At 43.3% G+C, this 19145-nt stretch overlaps 1 protein-coding gene across 6 annotated transcripts in view; it reads left to right on the forward strand.

Moving 5' to 3' along the window:
- The window catches only part of Dlgap2 (DLG associated protein 2), a 796232-nt gene that overhangs the window by 402738 nt on the left and 374349 nt on the right, over nt 1–19145 (forward strand). Inside the window, exon 1 of one of the 6 annotated variants that reach the window (XM_085844128.1) lies at nt 2052–2168. The exons of the other annotated variants lie outside the window; for them this stretch is intronic. Within the exon in view, the coding sequence (XP_085700254.1) occupies nt 2111–2168 (58 nt within the window). The 5' untranslated portion in view covers nt 2052–2110. Of the gene's footprint in view, nt 1–2051; nt 2169–19145 lie in introns of those variants that run through there. 6 annotated transcript variants of the gene reach the window in all.

A 19145-nucleotide genomic window follows, 5' to 3' on the forward strand; every position in this document is an offset into this window, starting at 1 on the left:
GCTATTCTTAAGTCTTAGCATGTAAAACCAAGAGCATTTAGTCCGTAGCGAAGAAGGTATGGTATCTCCTTCAAACTGTGTTGGGTCAGACAGTGAGTAACTATGGACTTAGAAGGCTTCTATTTTATCTCTCACATTGCGCCCAGCACTGAGCTATGCATTCACACCTTGGTCTCAGGTTCAGCATCATAGTACCAGAGTGGTGGACACAGAATATTATTCTCATCTCATGGCTGGTAAAGCCAAAGCTAAGTGTGGTACCTTGCCTAGCACCATATAGCTGGTTCATGGCAGAGCCAGGAAAGATAAGACTGCTGAATGCCAGAATACTTTTTTTCTAAACTGCATTGCAGAAGAGATCCTTTAATACAAATCTTCCTTAGAAAGGCTGAGCCATGCCCTGCCACTTTGGGTCTGTGTGTTCCAGCTCAATGGTCTTAATGAATAGTGATGTGTGCTCCTCTGTGTAGGCTGTTCTTGCACATCTCAGTGTGTTGGCCCTCATGGGAGTCTCATGGTGTGGTTAGAAGTATTTCTCTGTAGTTAAGACAGCAGAATTGACTTCACGCATGACAAACTGTTTATGCAAAATATAAGCTTGTTTCTACCTCACTATCTTTCCTTAAGTGTCACCTTTGTATCTTCCCCGATTTCAGGGTGCAGTGTAGGCCATTACCTCCACGTCCCTCAGTGGGGCCAAGAAACCGTTTTCTGGGTGGCATGGTGCTGAGTGATTGCCAGCTGCAGTTTGGCATGTGTGGCTGTGTGCTTTGGCCCGTCTAAGCTCTGGAGCAACCCAGGCCACCCAGGAGCCTCTCTGGCTTTCTCTGCAGGCCAGCTGCTGGGGCAGTGGCATGCTCTGTCTTGGAGCTGCTTGCGGCTGTGCCTCCTCGTTGGCCATTGTGCTGGAGATGAACAGTGGAAGCTGCCCAGGAAGTAATCATAGTGTCTTAGACAAGTCAGTGTAGAGATCATGTCAGCTGATGGCACGGGCGCACGGCACAGCCCTCGTAGCCAGAGGATGGATGAGAAGTTCACCATGTGGAGTATAGGGCGTGTCCCTGGAGCCTTGCAAGGGGGGAGCTCCCCTCCTGCAGAAGAGGACACGGAGGATCAGAGAGCTCAGACTGCCACTCATACCTGTGAGCTATGGCTGCTCTGCAGAGCCAAGTTGCTGGGAGCTTAAAGCTAATCCTGAGACACTTCTACTACCAAAGTCAAATTTGGTCCTTCTAAAGTATCTGATTAATTAAGCTAAGTAATTACTTTGTGGCCATAGCTTTGAAAAAATGGTTTTAAATAAGGCAATGTTAAAAAAAAGAAAAGACTGTATCATGCTGCAGTACTTGGAGACAGAAAGCAGATGCATATGTATGTCTCTCTCTATATGTGTATATATATATATATATATATATATATATATATATATATATGTGTGTGTGTGTATATATATGTATATATACATATATACAGACATAGATATATGCATTACATGTATATGCACACCTTGTGTGAATATATGCATACATGTATGTGTTTGTATACATATATGAGCTGTCATTTCTCACAGAGTGCCATGCACGCTAAGTGAAGTGCTTTGTTTACCTCATGTTTGAGAATGCCCATTTTTGCTTTATCCTTAACAGTTAGTACCACTGTGCTTTGAACGATTTTATACTTTTTAAATTAAACCCATGACTGCACATTTCCAGGGGTGTGTATGAGTGAGTTTCTAAAAACATTATTTCCATGTGTAGAAATTGCTCCCTTCTTTTGGTGACAGCTGGGCAATAACAAGGAAACAATTGGCTTTGTTACAAGTTACTTTGTTTTACCAAGTTCTTTAAAGACACAGGCTGTTGTCTGTGTTCCTCTTAACCTGTTAAAATATGGATAAAGTCACCTGCCCCTCGTGAGCGGTGCAGAATGGCACAGCACAGGGCGATGTTGCCGCCACTGGCCTAGAATCATACAGACCCCTTTCAGGAGCCCCACACCTTGGCACCTGTACAGTTCATTTTCTTGTGTATTGATCACTTTAGGGAGCACTGTAGTGGGACCCTAACTTCCCATTTCCCAAAGGACATGTGTAGAAGGTCGGGCCTGCCCCATGGAGCTGAGGCTGACTAAGCTCAAAGGTAACTTTCACGGATTGACTCTGTTCAAAGGTATGGACTTTCTGTTAGTGTCTTTCCCTTTGTCTGTTTTGTACGAGGCGGCGGACACACAGTCACACTGATACCAGGGCTTCAGCCTAAGAGACTAGACCACTCTGTCCCAGTTCATGAGGGAGGAAAGCAGCCTTGCCATTTGCTGCTTTTAAGGATTGTGTAGGACTCTTAAAAAGATATCTGAACTGAAAATATACAGAAAAATAGAGAGCCCTCAATTTAGTTGAAACTATTGTAAATTTGAGGATTTAAAAAGATTATTGTTGTTGTTTCTTCCATAGAATCAAATTACCACTTTGTGTGTCTAAGATAACTTCTGTTTTTTGGATTTTTTTTCCTTTGCTTTTGATCCTTTGAGGAACGAGTTGCCCTTATTATTCAATGTCTACAAGGCATCAGGAATAAGAAGAGCCCTGGCACTGGTTTCCTCTGTGAGATCGGAAGCTCTGCTCTGGCTGGGTTCCTGAGACACACCACTTACCCCACATCCATCCACACACAACTACACTGTACTTCAGTTATCCAGGGTTCTAGTACAGCACGTGGTAGTAATTAACCCACCAGTCGGCACAGATGCTGTGTGTTGGCTCTCTGCATCTGTATTTGTGTAAGACAAAGGAAAATACCAGTTTCCATCTAAACTTCCTCACAGTTGACTGGCATCGTGGACACATTAGCAGTTCCCACTATGTGCCCATTTGTACATACTGAGTAGTCAGGGGAGCTGCGGTAATTTGAGTTAGGTTACAGACTAAAAGGTTCCGGCAGTGTAATCCAGACACTGCTTGTTGAATGAATACCCTGAGAAAGGCTCACAGACCCAGCCCTGTGGCAGACCACTTGACAGTTCTACCGGCCCCATAGGAGACAGAGGTTCCTCTAGCCAGGGCTGTCTAGAACGCCATTTCCTACCTTCAGAGATGGAAATGGATTTTAAAGAGCGTAGAGCCTAAGAGCACCAGAAAACTAATCCATCACACGCATGAGGAAGTGTGGTTTTCTTAACACTGCCTTTTGACAGAGAAAATAACACAGTGCAGTCTTAAAACACAAGCAAACGAGCAAACAGCACCGGCACTCTGGTCTCCACGGTCCTGAGCTCACATGGTTGGTCCCAGAATTGAGTCAGCATTGAGATTCAAGCTTTTGCTTAGAAGTCAGCAGTTCATCAGGGAGAACTCCTGTGAATGCCTGCTGGGCACAGGGAGGTGGCATCCCCCTCCCCTCTGGCCATTTGACTTGCGGTCTGCAGCTTCCTGTGTCTCTTCCAGAGGATGACCTCTGGGACCAGGGCAGAAAGGCTTTGGCTCTACCACCATTGTGGAAGTGCATGTGAACCTTTGCCTAGCCTTGGGGTTTTCTCATCGGGTGAGGTGATGCTTTGGTGATCTTTACTGAGCTGTGTTGCACTGGGGTGGATGGAATGAACAGCAGAGGTTTGTGCTGATGCCGCTGCCCTGTGCTCATCCTTCTGCAGTTTTGTAGTAACAGCTTAGCTCTTACGCAGGCCCTGGGAGGGATGGCTGTTCTCCATCTGGCACCACTAGCTTTTACTTAAATTTGTGTGCCTAATAAGGCTTGCTCCAGATCAGGGAGGGCTGTAAAGCTACCATTGCTACAAATGAAAAGGCTCAAAGCCACACAGAGTCCCTTGTAGTTCTAGCCAGGAAAAGCTTATGTGGCAGGTTAAGGCAGGTGCAAAATTTCCTCTGTCTTGAAGTCTGGCATGTGACCTCCTTTGGTTGTCTGCTGTTTCAACCTAATCCTAGCAGTAAGGTAAGTGCAGACCTATATAGTATTACCATTTTCATCTAGGGACTTGTTTTATTCCCCAGAGCAATTAGCAAAAATAGCCAGCAGAGCCCCGTGTTGGATATATTCTGTATTTGTGTGGCATTTCAATGCATTTGTTTATGTCTAATTTGTCCCTAAGGCACTTAAAGAAGGAGCAGGATGTGGTGGTGGGAGTGTCATAGTAGGATTTGTACCAGTTACTGTCGCTAAATTATCATCTGTGAAATAATAGAAAAGGTCCTGTTTTTACTATCAGGTTTTTGTATGTCCTTATCCCTCAGCTTATAGAGAACTCACAGAAAGAGCCATTATCTGTTTTATAAGAAGAAAATTGACCATCGCTAACCAGATTGAGACCCCTAACAGGCATTTGGTAGTGCTAGAAGATAGTGATGCCCCATATTAGTTGTCACCTTGGCAGGGTCTAGACTCACCTGAGAGATGGGCCTCTGGAAATGCCTGTTAGCTGTGTTGGGTTGTGTTAGTTGAGGCTGGAGGACTGTGGGCGGTACCATTCCCTATGCAGAGTCTGGACTGTGTGAGAAGGGAGGTGAGGAACAGCATACCATCATTGCTCTCTCCTACCTGTTTGCTGATATAATGCAACCTGCTGCTTCAAGCTCCCACCAGCTCAAATTCCCCACTAAGATGGACTGTACCCTTTATTGATGGGTATTTATGGACTATAAGCCAGAATAAACTCTTTATTCATCCAGTTGTTTTCACTGGAGTATTTTATCATAGCAATGAGAAAACTTAGACAGAATAAATGCTAGATGAGTTTAAAGTTTCTTAGGTCATGGGAACAATCTTATTAGGCTTTCCAACTTACTGATCAATAACAGAGATCAGAAAGTCTGAAGGCCTGCACATCTGTGGGGATCTTGCCAGAGGCCCAAGCTTACTGGTAATGGCAGGGAGCATTTATCTGAAAGTTCCATGCCATGGCCCTTGGTTGCTTGATCTGAGTGCCCATGCTGCTTTTTGAGAAGAAGATGTGTGCCATGGTTCTGCTATACCTGGTGAGCTGCAGGCTTTCGAGACTGAAGAGTAAATCTATCCTACAGGTCATAGCCAGAATCCCTGCCTTAGGCCTGTGGAGTTTACTAGATAGAAGTGTCCACATATATGAAGCAAGCCCTTGCCTAGTTTGTTCCCTGGTTCCTGAAGGAGGCCATGTGGAGTAGATGTGGCTTTAGTTCCTTTGGGTTCCTAAGCAAGTCCTGTGGTAGGCATATCAAGGGTGAGGCTATGTGCTAGACATGTTTTATCTCTCAGAGCTGGTGCCTTAGATAAAACAGGTCAAGTCAACCATGACTTAATACTAGCAGTGGAGCTGGTCCTCATTGTCCAGTTTCTACATATTTCTCAGAACATACTGTTCCCCCATCCTGGAGGGAAGTCCAGGAACCTTCATTTTCAATGCACATCCACTGATATGCACAAACCAGTGCATGGGACTTTAACAGGAGCAGGGTAACTGGGGGACACTGGGGGAGATTTCCAGCAGAAGGCGAAAAGTTAAGGGAAAGCAATCTACCTGCAACAAATGAGCATGTTACCCCTCTTAGCTCACATAGCAAATATTTGTGCAGTGTTTGCTGTGCCTTGGTGTCAGCGTGGGAAGAGTCTAAATTCATCAGGCACTTATTTCTAGTCATTCTAATTTGAGCAGTGGCTGAGGTACAACTGATACCAATGAAAGATATATCTTAGATGCAGGCAAAGAACTAGGTTTACTCTTAAGGAAAATGGTTATCTTACTGCATTCTACTAACCAAAAGTATACAGGGTGCTCATTTGTATCACTGGGAATAGGGATCAAAATACCAGAGTAGATGAAATGAACGTTAAATTCAGAATATGTGCCATATGATGAGCTCTGAAATAAGCCATGTGAGATGTGAGTGCAGGCATTAAAATTCTTTACTAAGGTTTGAGGAGTTGACAGTGACTCTGTTTGTGTCCATTGTTTTATGCTTTGTATCTGTCATTGATTGTCCAGTAGCTATGTATAGAGACTCAGGAACAAAGGTATAGAGCCAGTGGTTAACAGTGCATATAGCAGGCTCTGTGTCTGGTGGGATGCTTAGTATGGTATTCAAGCCTTTATGTAACAGCCATTGTCTCAGTTGGGGTTTAATTAGGGCTGGCTTACAGTTTCAAAGGTTTAATCTACCATCATCATGGCAGGAAGCATGGTGGTGTGCAGGCAGATGTGGTGCTGGAGATAGAGCTAAGAGTTCTCCATCTTGATCCACAGGTAACAAAGAGGACACTGGCTTACACAGTGAGCAGGGCTTGAGTATAGGAAACCTCAAAGCCTGCCCCCACAGGGACACACTTCCTCCAACAAGGCCACATCTCCTAATAGTGTTATCCCCTAAGGATCAAACATTTAAACACATGAGTAAGTGGGGGCCAAATCTATTCAAACCACCACAGCTACCTTCCCTTCAAGGACACTGAAAAGAGAGACCCCAGGGAGTTGCTGGGGTCAGGGTCCAGGATGACTTAGTCTTTTCATACAGCTGGGTAAAAAGAATCAGACTTAGGTTGAGGGCTCTGTAGAGCCCTTACCTGATCCTACCTCAGGGAAATTGAGATGACAACTATTTCAGATGGGATCCTGACACATCTTTTAGTATCTTCCAATTGCTACTGTTCTCCCTGGACTAGATATTTCTCTTGGTTGGATCCAGTTCTGAAGTTCCAAGGCAGGTTTGGTCACTTTGGTGTAGTGAAGCCTTGGAGCAAATGCCAGTATTGGATCTCAGGGTAGAGACCCCATTCTCTCTGAGGATGCAGTCTCAGGAGGCCTGGAGTGTGGTTGGTTAGCTTATGTGAGCTGAACACACCATGCCAGCAAAGGTAACTCTCAAACAACAAAGCTCAAATAGTGCAAGACCTGGTCAGGAGGTAGACAGCGTGTTGTAAGGACAGGAGGGCACTGGGGATGTTGGAGATAAGGAACATCTGTACATTGGTGGTGAGTAAGGTAAGACCTCTTAATGGTAGCAGCATCTCTTCCTAATTTCAGGTAAGCACCAAGTGGATACCTGTAGATAGGAACTATGAACCACTAACTCACCCAACATTCCCAAAGCCCATGCTGACAGAAGGAGGCCACAGGTCTCCTTCCCAGGCCTTATCATCAGGATGCTTGCAGGGCTCCAGAGTCCAGTGTTCTGCCCTGTTAGACAAAAGATCTCCCTCCATCTCTTTAGAGCAATCACCATAAACAAGAATACCATTAGGGAAGTCCTCTTTTGGTACAGCTGCATTTCCCTAGCAATGTACAGCTTCCTGCCTTGGTCTAAGTGGGGACCATGGTTTGATTGTACTCTGTGCCAGGCTGGAAGGTCTTAGCCTGGATCTCTAACCAATATCCTACAAGGAGCTTGATGGTACATCCGGGGGTGCCTTCTACATATTACTGTGACCCCACAGATGATACTTGAGCATTTCAGGTCATCTATTTGAAAGACTAGATGTGGGAAATACCAGTGAATAAGGAGGAAGAGGTGTTTAGAAGCCAGGACCAGCAACTCACACATGGACTGGGGAGTCAGGCTTACAGAGTTCCATCTTGCTGACTTGAGAGGCCCAGATTTGGAAATGCGTTTGAAAGCCTTCGTATTAACTTATGTCAGAAGCAGTCATTCTCTAGGGAGCTTCTGGCGCTCTGGATGGGAAATGAGCTAATTGGGAGAGGTGTGATCCTACCCCTGTGCTGGGGTGTCAGGGGCAGCGCTGCTCTCTCTGACCTCCTCCTGGGCCCTGTGAGAAACACATGTGACACAAAAGCTGTGGGAAATTATGGCCTCCTTGATTGGGAAACTAGAGGCCATTCATACTGAAAGCTTTTAGAGAAAGCAGCGGGGAGCGCCTTAGCAGATGGATAAAGGACAATACCCCCACAGGCCAGGTGGGGCCTTGGCACCTCTCCATCCCAGTGTGGTGCAAACACCCTTCTTGTTCTGAGCTTGAGTGCCAATGAGTCTGGCCCTGCACCTTTCTCTGCTGTCAGGTGAGGAAAAGATTTTATTCACCAGCCCCCCGTACTGCCCTAGACACCAAGAACACACTCATCTGCCTGAGCTCTTAGGACAGAGGCCGAGGACAAGGCTGAAGTACAGTGTGTGGTGAAGTTCTTGCTCAATATGATCTGCATTCACTCAGTCATCTATTCATGAGGTGTGCCTTTGGGTGTCTTCTGTTGCCACCATAGTAGAATTGGAGCAGTAGAAGGTGGTCCCTGACCTCGTGGTGTTGGCCAGCTGGTAGGTGGAGTTGTTAAATAATTTCCATGTTTTTCTTCATTGATTTCCTGAGTAAATTTTTAAAAGATAAAACAATATTGTTAGTGCAGTTTCACTATTTGACTTGTTACTTTAAATTTTCTTCTGTGGCTATTACATCTCCAAAACCTAATCTCTTCCACATTAAAATTTAGAAAAAAAAATTATCAAAAAGGTTAAAATTTCTGTCTTAGAAATATCATTTTATCAGATTCAATTTTATCTACCATAAGTTGTATCTTTTCTTTCTCTCTTTTTTTTCTTGAGTTAGTGTTGTTTTTCTCCCTAGTAATAATAAGAAGGAACTTGTCCAGCCTATGAGAAATCTCAAATTCTCAATAGTAACTCAGGTTGGTTTTTTTGTTTTGCTTTGTTTTGGATTTTTTTTTTTTTTTGTAACAAGGCAAAGTGGTACATTATGGTAGCATTTTTTTAAAAATAGCAATCAAAATAGTCATGAGAATTAGCTATCTTTTGATTTTCCTTTTTTAATATTTTGATTATCTATATTCACTTACTTTATCCTTTCTCATAAAATCGACTTTTCAATCAATATCATGTCACAACTTAATTAGTTTAAAAATAACCCATTTGATCATCTATATTGCCGAACATCACACTGCATTAAAACTGTAGTTACTCTTTATCAATTAAAAACAGTGTCAAAACACTTACAATGTCCCTGAGAAACAATGGTCCCATGAGGGTGCTTCCAGCTTACCATTCTTTATGAGTGGAAGGGGATAATGATGCTTAAATAAACAATGACATTTTGGAGAAAGGAGTATATATCAAAGCACAGAAATTTTCTGACTTCTTTGACCAAAATGAAAAATAAGAGGGGTGGGAGACAGCAAACAGAGAGATAAAACTCACATGACTAAGTTGCTCAAAGATTTGGATCCATGAGGTTGTCACAGAACTGCTGGGCCACAGCCTTATCAGAGGAAGTGTGGAAGTGGTGGCTTGATTGGGTCATATACACCATTAATTTTTTTATTTATAATACTTTTCATATAGTATCTTTTGATCATACTTTTTCCTCCAACTCCTTGTTAATCTCCTCCACCCCTACCCACCCAATTTCATATTCTCTCTCTCTCTCTCCCTCTTTCTCCATTTCTGCTCTCTCTCTCTCTCTCTCTCCATTTCTGCTCTCACATGCTCTCACTCTCTTGATATCTCAAAAACAAGAAATGAAAATCAAAACAAAGAATACCAGAACAAAATGGAACAGAAAACACCCTAAAACAACTGCACAGAGACTGCTTTGCGTTGGCCAACTCCTCTTGGATATGGGGGGTCTGCCTTGGGGTGTATTTGATATGCCTAGTGACACTCCTTGGATAAAGAGATTTTGTGTCTCCCAGCAGGTGTAGATTGCAGTTAGCTTCTTGGTTAGGGGTAAAACCTTTTGTCCACTTCCCCTTCTCAGTGCTGGGGTTTTTTCTGCTTTGAACCTGTGTTTGTCTGGTGCAAACTGCACAGTCTCTGTGAGTTCGTGTGTTGGGTCTGGAAGAGACCGTTGTCTTTTGTTTAACCACCTCCTCTATATCTTACCATCGTCCCACCTTCTTTTCCACATAAAGCCCCAAGCCTTAAGAGGAGGGCTTTGATGAAGACACCTCCTTCAGGACTGTGTGCTCCCCAGTCTCTTACTCTCTGCCCACTCTCCAGGTGTGGGTCACTCATGCACAGTAGCAGACAGAAGCAGACCAAAGTGATGCTGACAGAAAGCCTTTGAGAGAACTAGGTAGGGAGGCCGTGTGCCACCGATGCTCATTGATGCTCATTGAGCAGGATTTTATCAGTGTTAACCAAAGTGTTCAACTACGGATGAATAAAAGCATGCTTTGGCCCCAAAAAATCAAAAGTGTGAATTAGAAGCTTATTTCTAACAATTGTAAAAAGCATAACTAGCCCAAATTGAGTTAGTACATGGACAATACTTACCTCATCTTGAGTGTATTTTAATGATTATAGCAGTAAATGGCTTGAGGCCACGGCTTCTTAAACTCTTCCCACTCACAACCTTTGGCATGAGAAATTTCTATGTGATTCCATGTACACAGGGATATAAGATAAATAGAAAAAAATCAGTCATAGAGCACAGGTCATGAAGACATTTATTTTAAACAAAGTATTTGCTGTATGTGAAATCTGAAAACTTCTATGTGAGACTGACATTTGGATACCATCCTTTCAAGGAATAGTGATTTCCACTTCTCATGGGGACAGAAGGAGGCGAGAACCAGATATGTCCCAAATCAAGCTGCACCCATATTTCCAAATCCAAGTCACCAAGCAGCTCATTTAGAGAAGTCATGGAAGCACATGGAAGTCGTGAGCTGCTTTCTGAAGTCAGGAAAAATCTCTAAGCCTTAATCACCCTTGTTTGTGTTGTAATTGTCATGATCCACTTAAGATTTCTTCACCATGCTATAACCATATACTTACTGTAGTCTTACATGACACACCTATAGTATAATAGGTATATATCATGCATGCATGATATATCCGAGGCGGTGTATTCCTCCCTAACTGAAGAACTTGAATGTGTGCCTTCAGGTTCTTTATTGGAACATAGCTGTTTGGTTTGTCTTTAGTCTCACATTTGTAGTCTATTTTCCAATTCTTTGCCAAAGCTATAGATTTGTTTATGTTTTCTTCATATGTTTCCAGAGGATGATGTGCCAAGTGGAGGTCTTACATCATATGTCTAGCAGTTTTATCAAGTTTACAGACTAGAGAGCATGTAGTTCCCAGCCTGGCATCTGCTGCTGATTGCACAGCCTCTTACATTTGTGTTATGTTTCATGAAAACTGGAGCCAAGGCAGATGACCCACTTCTGAACACAAAGTGTTGCTGTCAATCATGAGGAATGGTTTGTCATTGTATTGTATCGATTGCCTATATCTTTACCCCTGGAAAAGAAGACAGCCAGCCTCAGTTCAACTAGGCTACTATGGCAGTATACCTTCAGCTGGGTAATTCATAAACCATAGAAGTGTATTGCTCAATTAATTCTTCAGGCTGGGAAGATTAAGATTAAGGAATCAGCTGGTTCAGTGTCTTAGGAAAGGGCTGCTTCCTGGTTCATAGATGGCAACTTCTCACTGTCTTCACACATGGGGAGGGTCTTTCCTAAGGGTCTAATCCCATTTATGAAGGTTCTACCAACCCATGATCTCATCACCTCTCAATGGCCTCACGCTATAACCTAGGTTCTTGGGGTTCAGCACATGAATTTTGGAGTCATAGCAACGTTCAGACCTCAGAAAGCCACATGTATCAGCTGGTGCTAGTGAATTAAGACTTGTCTAACAGTTCCTGTGAGCAAAGGGTTGTGGTTCTGACCTGTTTGGTGGCTGCTCCATCATTCACAGGACACAATGCATTTGATCCTGATCTGAGGATCATCAGAGTGTCATTATGATGGTGACAAAGACCTTATAGAGAATCATTAGTGCCCAAAGGCTGACCCATAGGCAATAAGAGGTAGATTTCAAGAGGGTGTGTGTTTGCTCAAAGGTGAATACTCAGGCTATTTCTGAGCAATGGTTTCTCAGTCTCTAGACTATCAGGGTCAGTAGTGAGGTCAGTAGACTAGTGATTGTTTCTTTCTCATCAGGACAAAAGATAGACTTCCAGCAGCAAGTTTTCCTAAGAGTGTATTAAGTAAACTCAGTATCCACAGTTCTTACTCTGCTTCACTTAGATATTAACCCGAGTAATGGGGAACCCCAGTCTTTCAGAGCTCAGCATAGAAACCAATCACAGATGAGTGGATAAGTTAGAGAAATGAAGATTTTAGGACTACTGCTCTTCAGGCTTGCCTGGACTTCGCAGAACAAACATCTCTCAACTTTCAAATGTAGGTTTCATCATTCCAGAAGATTCACAAAGTGCAGACCACTCTAGAGTTGCAACTTGCTTACACATTGGCCAAGTACAATTGCTGGAGTGACCAGGATACCTCCCACACCCGTCAGCATTTCCATTGTCCTGTCTTGCAAGAGAGCACAGAAGAGCCTTGAGGGTGTGTTGGTGGTACAACCTCCCTGACTGCTCTTACATTTAGCACAGCATGGTCACCATTACCTATCCGTTGGCTCCAGCTGGTTGGGCACTGACCTGGAGGGTGTCTCGCGGCAAGCCTATTATGCCAGCATGGTCTCCAGATCATTTCAGCTGGTTTTTGGTCCCCAAAGATTTTCTGCTTCTTCCATAAGACTCCCAGCTTCCATCAGATAATGTTCTCTGTCTGTCTGTCTGTCTGTCTGTCTGTATGTCTCTCTCAATGATTTTAAAAACAAAGTGGCTTTTCTATACCTTCATATAACACCCAAGAATATTTAAGTATTTTATGAAGTTATTTTTTTAATTTCATGAGCACCCATGCTTAGGGCCTATTTCTTAAACATTCCCCAAGTTCCCCCAACATCACCATCAGCTAGAGTCCAAGTGTCTCACTAGGAGCCTGTGAGATACCATTCACATCCAATCCACAACAGTACAGCATCATTAGATTAAGTCTCTAAGTTGCCTGTGAACTATAGTTTTAAATAAATCCATTTCTATATGGACTGAAATCACAATTTGTGTTTTAAAATACATTAAGGAATCTTGAAATGCCAGTTATTATATTGTATATACCTATGTCATTAAAATTCCTTTTGAAATAGAGATGTCAGTATGGAATATTTTTTATGGAATATTTTTTAACTCAGTGGTAAAATATTTAATAGTTCCTAGCTGTGGTGGTTTGAATTGTCAGTCTGACACAATCTATAATCACATGAGAAGCGAGTCTCCGTGAAGAATAAACTAGACTGGGTTGACCATGGGCATGTCTGTTGGTGATAATCTTGATCAATAGGGAAGACCCAACCCCTGTAGGCCACACATTTCCTGGCCTTGTATCGAAGCGTGTAAACTAAGCATCAAGCATGCGCAACTTCATTTTTTTTTTCCTTTTCTGCTCTGTACAGTGGATGTCATCATTGGCTAGTTCAGGTTCCGGCCACTTGACTTCTCTTATGTGATGGACTGGAACACCTCTCCCCACGTTGCTTTTTGTCAGAGTACGAAATGAAACCAGGACAGTAGCATAAACTTAAATTTATAGCCTACAATTACAAGGAACTGACTGAAAAACATTCAGCTATGCCCATCCGCTGCAGATACAGTGGCTAGGCAACAGGGAAGGAAGGCGTTCCCTGGGGTATGAAGTCCTGTTTGAATAAATGCAATTAAAAATTACAATATGTGAGGTTTAGAATAGAGAACGGGAGTGCAAGCATCATATAATTTATCTTTATTCAAATGGAGAGCACTCGCAAAGGGCTGAGTCTTTTTCTTGTACTCCTTTCAATTCTGTGAAGTTGAAAAAAATAAATCAAAACAGGTACACCTCTGCAGAGCACAACTTCCCCCTCTTTCCAAACTAATTATGATCTAAATTATAATATTCTCAAGTCATATTTGATTTTAATTAACTTATAATTTGCATACAGTAAAATAGCCAGGTATCTTGTATTGCTGGCCTCATTCTGCCCCCACACCAGCCGAGGTACAGAGTTTTGCTTGCTCTAGAAAATTCCCCAGTGGCCTTTCATGGTTAAGCCCTGAGAAAGGAGCAGTCTTTGATTCCTCTCTCCATAGATTATCTAATTTTCACATGTGTAACTTAAGAAGCAAGATGCCTTTGATGTCCCTTGTGGTCTGTGGGGAAATTCATGTAGGGACGGGTCACATATTGTCTGACTCTTAGCAGTGGAAATTTTCCCGATGCACAATATTAAACACAAGGAGCTTTGGCTCTCCGAGGTGGTCACAAGCAGTAGAAGGGGCCTCAGGAGGAAGGGTTTGGGGGTTGAAATAGAAAATGGGTGGGCACCCATGGGTGAAGACATAGATAGCATGGTGCTTTCTTCTTTCTAGGGATTCTCCATGGGAAATGCCTTCCATCTCTCCCCTGCAGACTGACACAGGAATGCCAATATATATATGTACATATATATATACATATATATGTACATATATATATATATATGATATAGTGATGCATATCTGAGAGTGCAGAGGTGTGGGCCATCTTGGACAATAAAGTATCATGAGGGCATTAAGGGACTCTTACATGAAGCATATGAAGAGTGTGTTGGGCAGGGAAAGGAGGGCTCTGATGTCGTTGTAACTCACGGAATAACTGTAACAGAAAGATGGTAGATTTGTCAGCCTTGAACGGTGTATTTCTAGATGTCCAATTTGTCAATGCTATGTGTATTTGAGAGTGCAGATACTGCTATCTGATGCGCTTAGCAGCTGTGGTGCTTATCTGTCACAAAGGCTCCTGCACCAGGGCTCGTTCCTCAGTCATCATTGCAGTGTCTGGACAGGTATAGCAACCCTGCAGAGCAGGGTTGAGGCACAGACACTGAGCCGTTCTCAGGGGCGAGGATGGAAGGTTTCTAAGTGTGGTGATCAGGGTCCACTATGCTCTCAGAAGTCCATCACCTATTTTCTGACATTTCTATGTGAATCTGCAGGGGAGAAGTGGAAGGGATTTGCATGGAGCATCCTTTGAGACAGTTAAGCACCACTGTGCTATTGGTGACTTCCTTCCTGGATGCCCATCTCCTGCTTCAGTCCCAACTCAGTAAGAAAAGCAAATCCCATTTCAGTCATGAGCCACACGGACGGTTTCCTCTTCGTGGTGTCTTTATGAATGGTGCTGGCTGTTTCCAAATATTAAGTTGCCCATGGCATGTGCTGTAAGGCAGCAGACACAGAAGTCTGCCCGTGACATCCAGTGAAGGCAGCATGCACCTTGGGCTATTGAATCACACACCCCTGAGACATGTAACAAGAACAATAACTCCTACTACTTAATGATCATTAAAAGGTCATGTGTGTGGGAAATGGTGTTTGTCAGATAGAAGATTTCAATAGCTTTCACTGTTGTTGACAAGAATATTCCATGGCATGTTGGTATTGGATGCCAGAGAACTTCAGGAAGATAATGTTTGATTTTGTTTGAACCAATAGGTATCCCTGAATGGCTCAGTCATCTCTATATGGTAAACTAGCCACTGTTTATCATTCTAAACTATTGTATAGCATGCAATTTAGAATATTAAAACAAGGTGTGATACAGCAGGCAAATTGTATATTACTATTACAAGATATACACCGTGGGGCGTATCTGTGGAAAATGTAAATCAATGTCCCAGTGTTGGCTTTGGGAAAGGAGCGTAAGACCCATCCTGAGTGGCTGATGTGCGGCTCTTGGTTGTCTCTATTCTAGAGATGACATGGTGCCACCAGAATAGCTTGGGATGTGCTGGTGGTAATGTAAGAATAGTCATAATAACAATGCTGAGACGTGCGTGGTGCTTTCTCCTCTTGAAATTTCAGAGCAGCTCCCAGTAGGGCACGATGACTCACTGACAAGCCGTCTGGAGGAAAGTCAGTGTGCGTGGCTTCCCTTTCAGTGAGGAGTTGAACCGTAATCGTCAGCACAGTCTCTGAGGTGCCTACATCTGGAGAGATGGCCCTGTTAGGCATGGAAGAGATGCTCTGAGGTGTCCACCTCCCACATCCTCAGGATGTGCCTTTCTTAGGAAACCACTGATTTGTCACCCCAAAGTCCTTAAAAAAAAAAAAAAAAAACTCCAAATATAGACAGCAGTGTACGCTCTTAGTCATCCACCCTGGCTCACTCTTCCAAAACAGCTCTCACCATGTGGGTATGTCTTGCTCAGGCTGGGCTCAGGTCCACTGGGAATTTTCTTTAACTGTGTTGACAATAATGACAATATTACATACCTGGATGAAGAAAAGAATTAGAGCCCACTTTAGACTTTCACTGAGAGGAAGAACTGAAGCCCCCTGCATGAAGGAAGCTCTACCTACCAGGGATGGCAGCTCTACAGTGCTTGTCTACCTGCTGAGGGGTGGTAGTCTCTGCTATCATGGCTCCTGCCATCAGCAACCCCTGTTTTTGCCCATTGTTCCCCCAAGGAACATTGGCTTTTGTTTCCCCAAACTGTGGATGATGATCTGACGTTCCCTGAACTCCAGAATCGGCTTAACCCCTGTACTCTGGTATTTTGTGCCAAGCTCAAGGACAGTGACCATGGATAACACGTTTCCAGTCAGTTGTTGGTAGCTGAGGTTCCTCCTCCTGCAACCACAGTGAGTCTTAGGGATGGCCTTTACCTCACAGCCTGGGTGTTCTGGCCCCACCATCAGGGTGATCTTAAACTTGTTGGCTAACACAAAATCCCTAGAATGTGTGGTATCCCATGTATTACATACCTGCATGAAGGGAAGAGTTAGAACCCACTTTAGACTTTCACTGAGAGGAAGAACTAAAGCTCTTCATGAAGAAAGGGGCTTCAAGCCCACTTTGTGCTCCACTGTGATCAGGGGTCTCCTTCATTTCCTGTGTCTTCTACAATATTTCTGCCATGGAGGGAACATTTGGATGGTTCCCATTCATGGTTAGTAGCTTGTTGCTTCCAGTGTCCACCTATGGCATATAGTAGGGCTCTTTGTCAAATTACACTAACCTGAATGTCATGCCGTATGTGTAAACTCTGACCTAATCAAGCCACAGAGGTCCATCCCCAAGAACTTAGAAAAGCATTTCCCTTCTATCAGTTTATGATCTGTTCAGTTGCCTGAAGTTTAATTGTGTGACTCCGTCTTGTAAGCAGGTTTGTTGGCCCAGCAGCTTCTTAGAGCCCTGGTGGCAGATACAGGCAGATCTACATTTGCTGAGCTTCCTGATTTCCTGGGCTTTGTTCAAGGAGTGAAACAGAAGATGCTCAACTCTCAGAAGGATAGAGAGGGTGGCCAGTTAATCCTTACATGGAATCCCTACCCTCTCATCAGTGGAAAGTCTGAGGTGTCCACCTCCCACATCCTCTGTGCCTACAAAGGGACGTTCTAGGTAGCCTTTCACAAGGAGTGCATCATGCTATGTGTGATGTGAGAGAAGCCCCAGGACACTATGCTAACTTAAATAAGTCAGACGGAAAGATAAGTCAGTCCCATCCGTTCATACATAGAATCGAAATTGTCTAACCCAGCAAAGTAAAGACCACAGCTGAGGAAGGGCACAGAGGATTTAGCTAACTAGGAGACCAACTTCTGTGGCCCTCCCATACAGCAGAGTAGCAGTGGTTAGAGCTGCATTCTTGGAAGTTGCTGAGAGTGGATTTTTTTTAAATGCCCACCAAAATCAAAATGAGCTAATGAGGCTGTGTGCCTGCTAATGAGCTTGATTCATCCACTGTAAAATGTGTACATACTTCAGACCATCATCCCATACGCTGCGAATACTTAGACTTCTTGTCAATTAAAAGGCTGATTCATAATTAACACTGTACTTTTCTACAAGCTCCTCACTTTTAATGATAAAAATAAATTTTATTTATTTATTTTTGTCAAAATGAAAATGCATACACTGCTGATCCGACCATTCTTAAACCCAGTAATTCATTGATCAGAAAAGAGGAATAATGGATTCAAATGAATGCTTGTTAAAGGGGCTCAGCGCTCATCAGCAGCTGTTTGATGCCTGGCCCCATGTGTTCGACTGAAAACCACAGCAGCTCTGCCCAGCTTCTGTTGTCAGCAAGTCCCACAGGAAAGAGAAAAGCCCGCCACTGTGCGGGGACCTCTGTCATCTGAGAGCTGTTATTGGAGCCACCAAAACTGACACTGGAGATTAATATCTGTTTGCTCCTGGAAATCTGGAGTTTGGACCCCATGCTGATATCCAACGTATAGTTTTAAAGTTCTTGTTCAGCTCATGCCTAGGGAAAAGGAGCGGCTGTTGCTGAGGTGAGCCTAGGGTTCTGACAGGGTGCAGAACCAAGGCATCGCATTGATTTGTGGTGTGGATCAATATTTCCACTTCAAAGACTGACTACTCAGAAGATAGATGACCATGTGTAAAGATACATGACCATGTGTAAAGATACATGACCATGTGTAAAGATACATGACCATGTGTAAAGATACATGACCATGTGTAAAGATACATGACCATGTGTAAAGATACATGACCATGTGTAAAGATACATGACCATGTGTATACGACTGAGCTTTGAGAGGACGCTACTCTAGAAGAAGGAAAATGGAAGACAATGCATACCAGAAGTGGAGAATAAATGAGGGGTGAGCTGAAGAAAGTTCAGGGCCTTTGCCAACTTGTTATGAAGGTTGCAGCCACTTGCTGGAGCATAGTAGGACATTAAGCACAGAGCTGTCACATATTATATCAGATTCATTCCTAACATGAGCTCCTGGAATAGGGGCTACCTTATCTTGGACATACGGAGAAGGATGCTCATCACAGAGGCACTTTCCTTTGAGACAGCTACCACAGTGGGGGAGAATTGGAAATGAAGACACAGTCTCAAATCCTGTATCATAAATTAGATCAGGAAGGATGGGAGCTGGCCACTTCTTGTGTAGCCAAAGCAGCTGATTCTGTTTAGAGACTGAGTCTCTGTGGATGTTCTGTTTTTTTAAAGTCATGACACATTCTTTTGTAAATAGGTATTTTATTGCAAATTTGACATTTATTTTAGATGTGCATGTGTGTAAATCCATTGACATAGAATTGTACACATGCATACACACATACAAACACACATACACACACATATATACACACATGGACACACACATACACACACATGGACACACATATACATACACATATGTATACACACATATAATATACACACACGCATATAATGCATACACACACACACACATACACACACACACACACACACAAACACACGAGCCAGTGGTGGAGTCTCCAGGTACCTTTCTCATCGGAGATTCCACATGTGTTCA

Source organism: Mus caroli, unplaced genomic scaffold (assembly GCF_978045245.1).
Source record: "Mus caroli unplaced genomic scaffold, Mus_caroli_1 scaffold_10, whole genome shotgun sequence".
Lineage (NCBI taxonomy): Eukaryota > Metazoa > Chordata > Mammalia > Rodentia > Muridae > Mus > Mus caroli.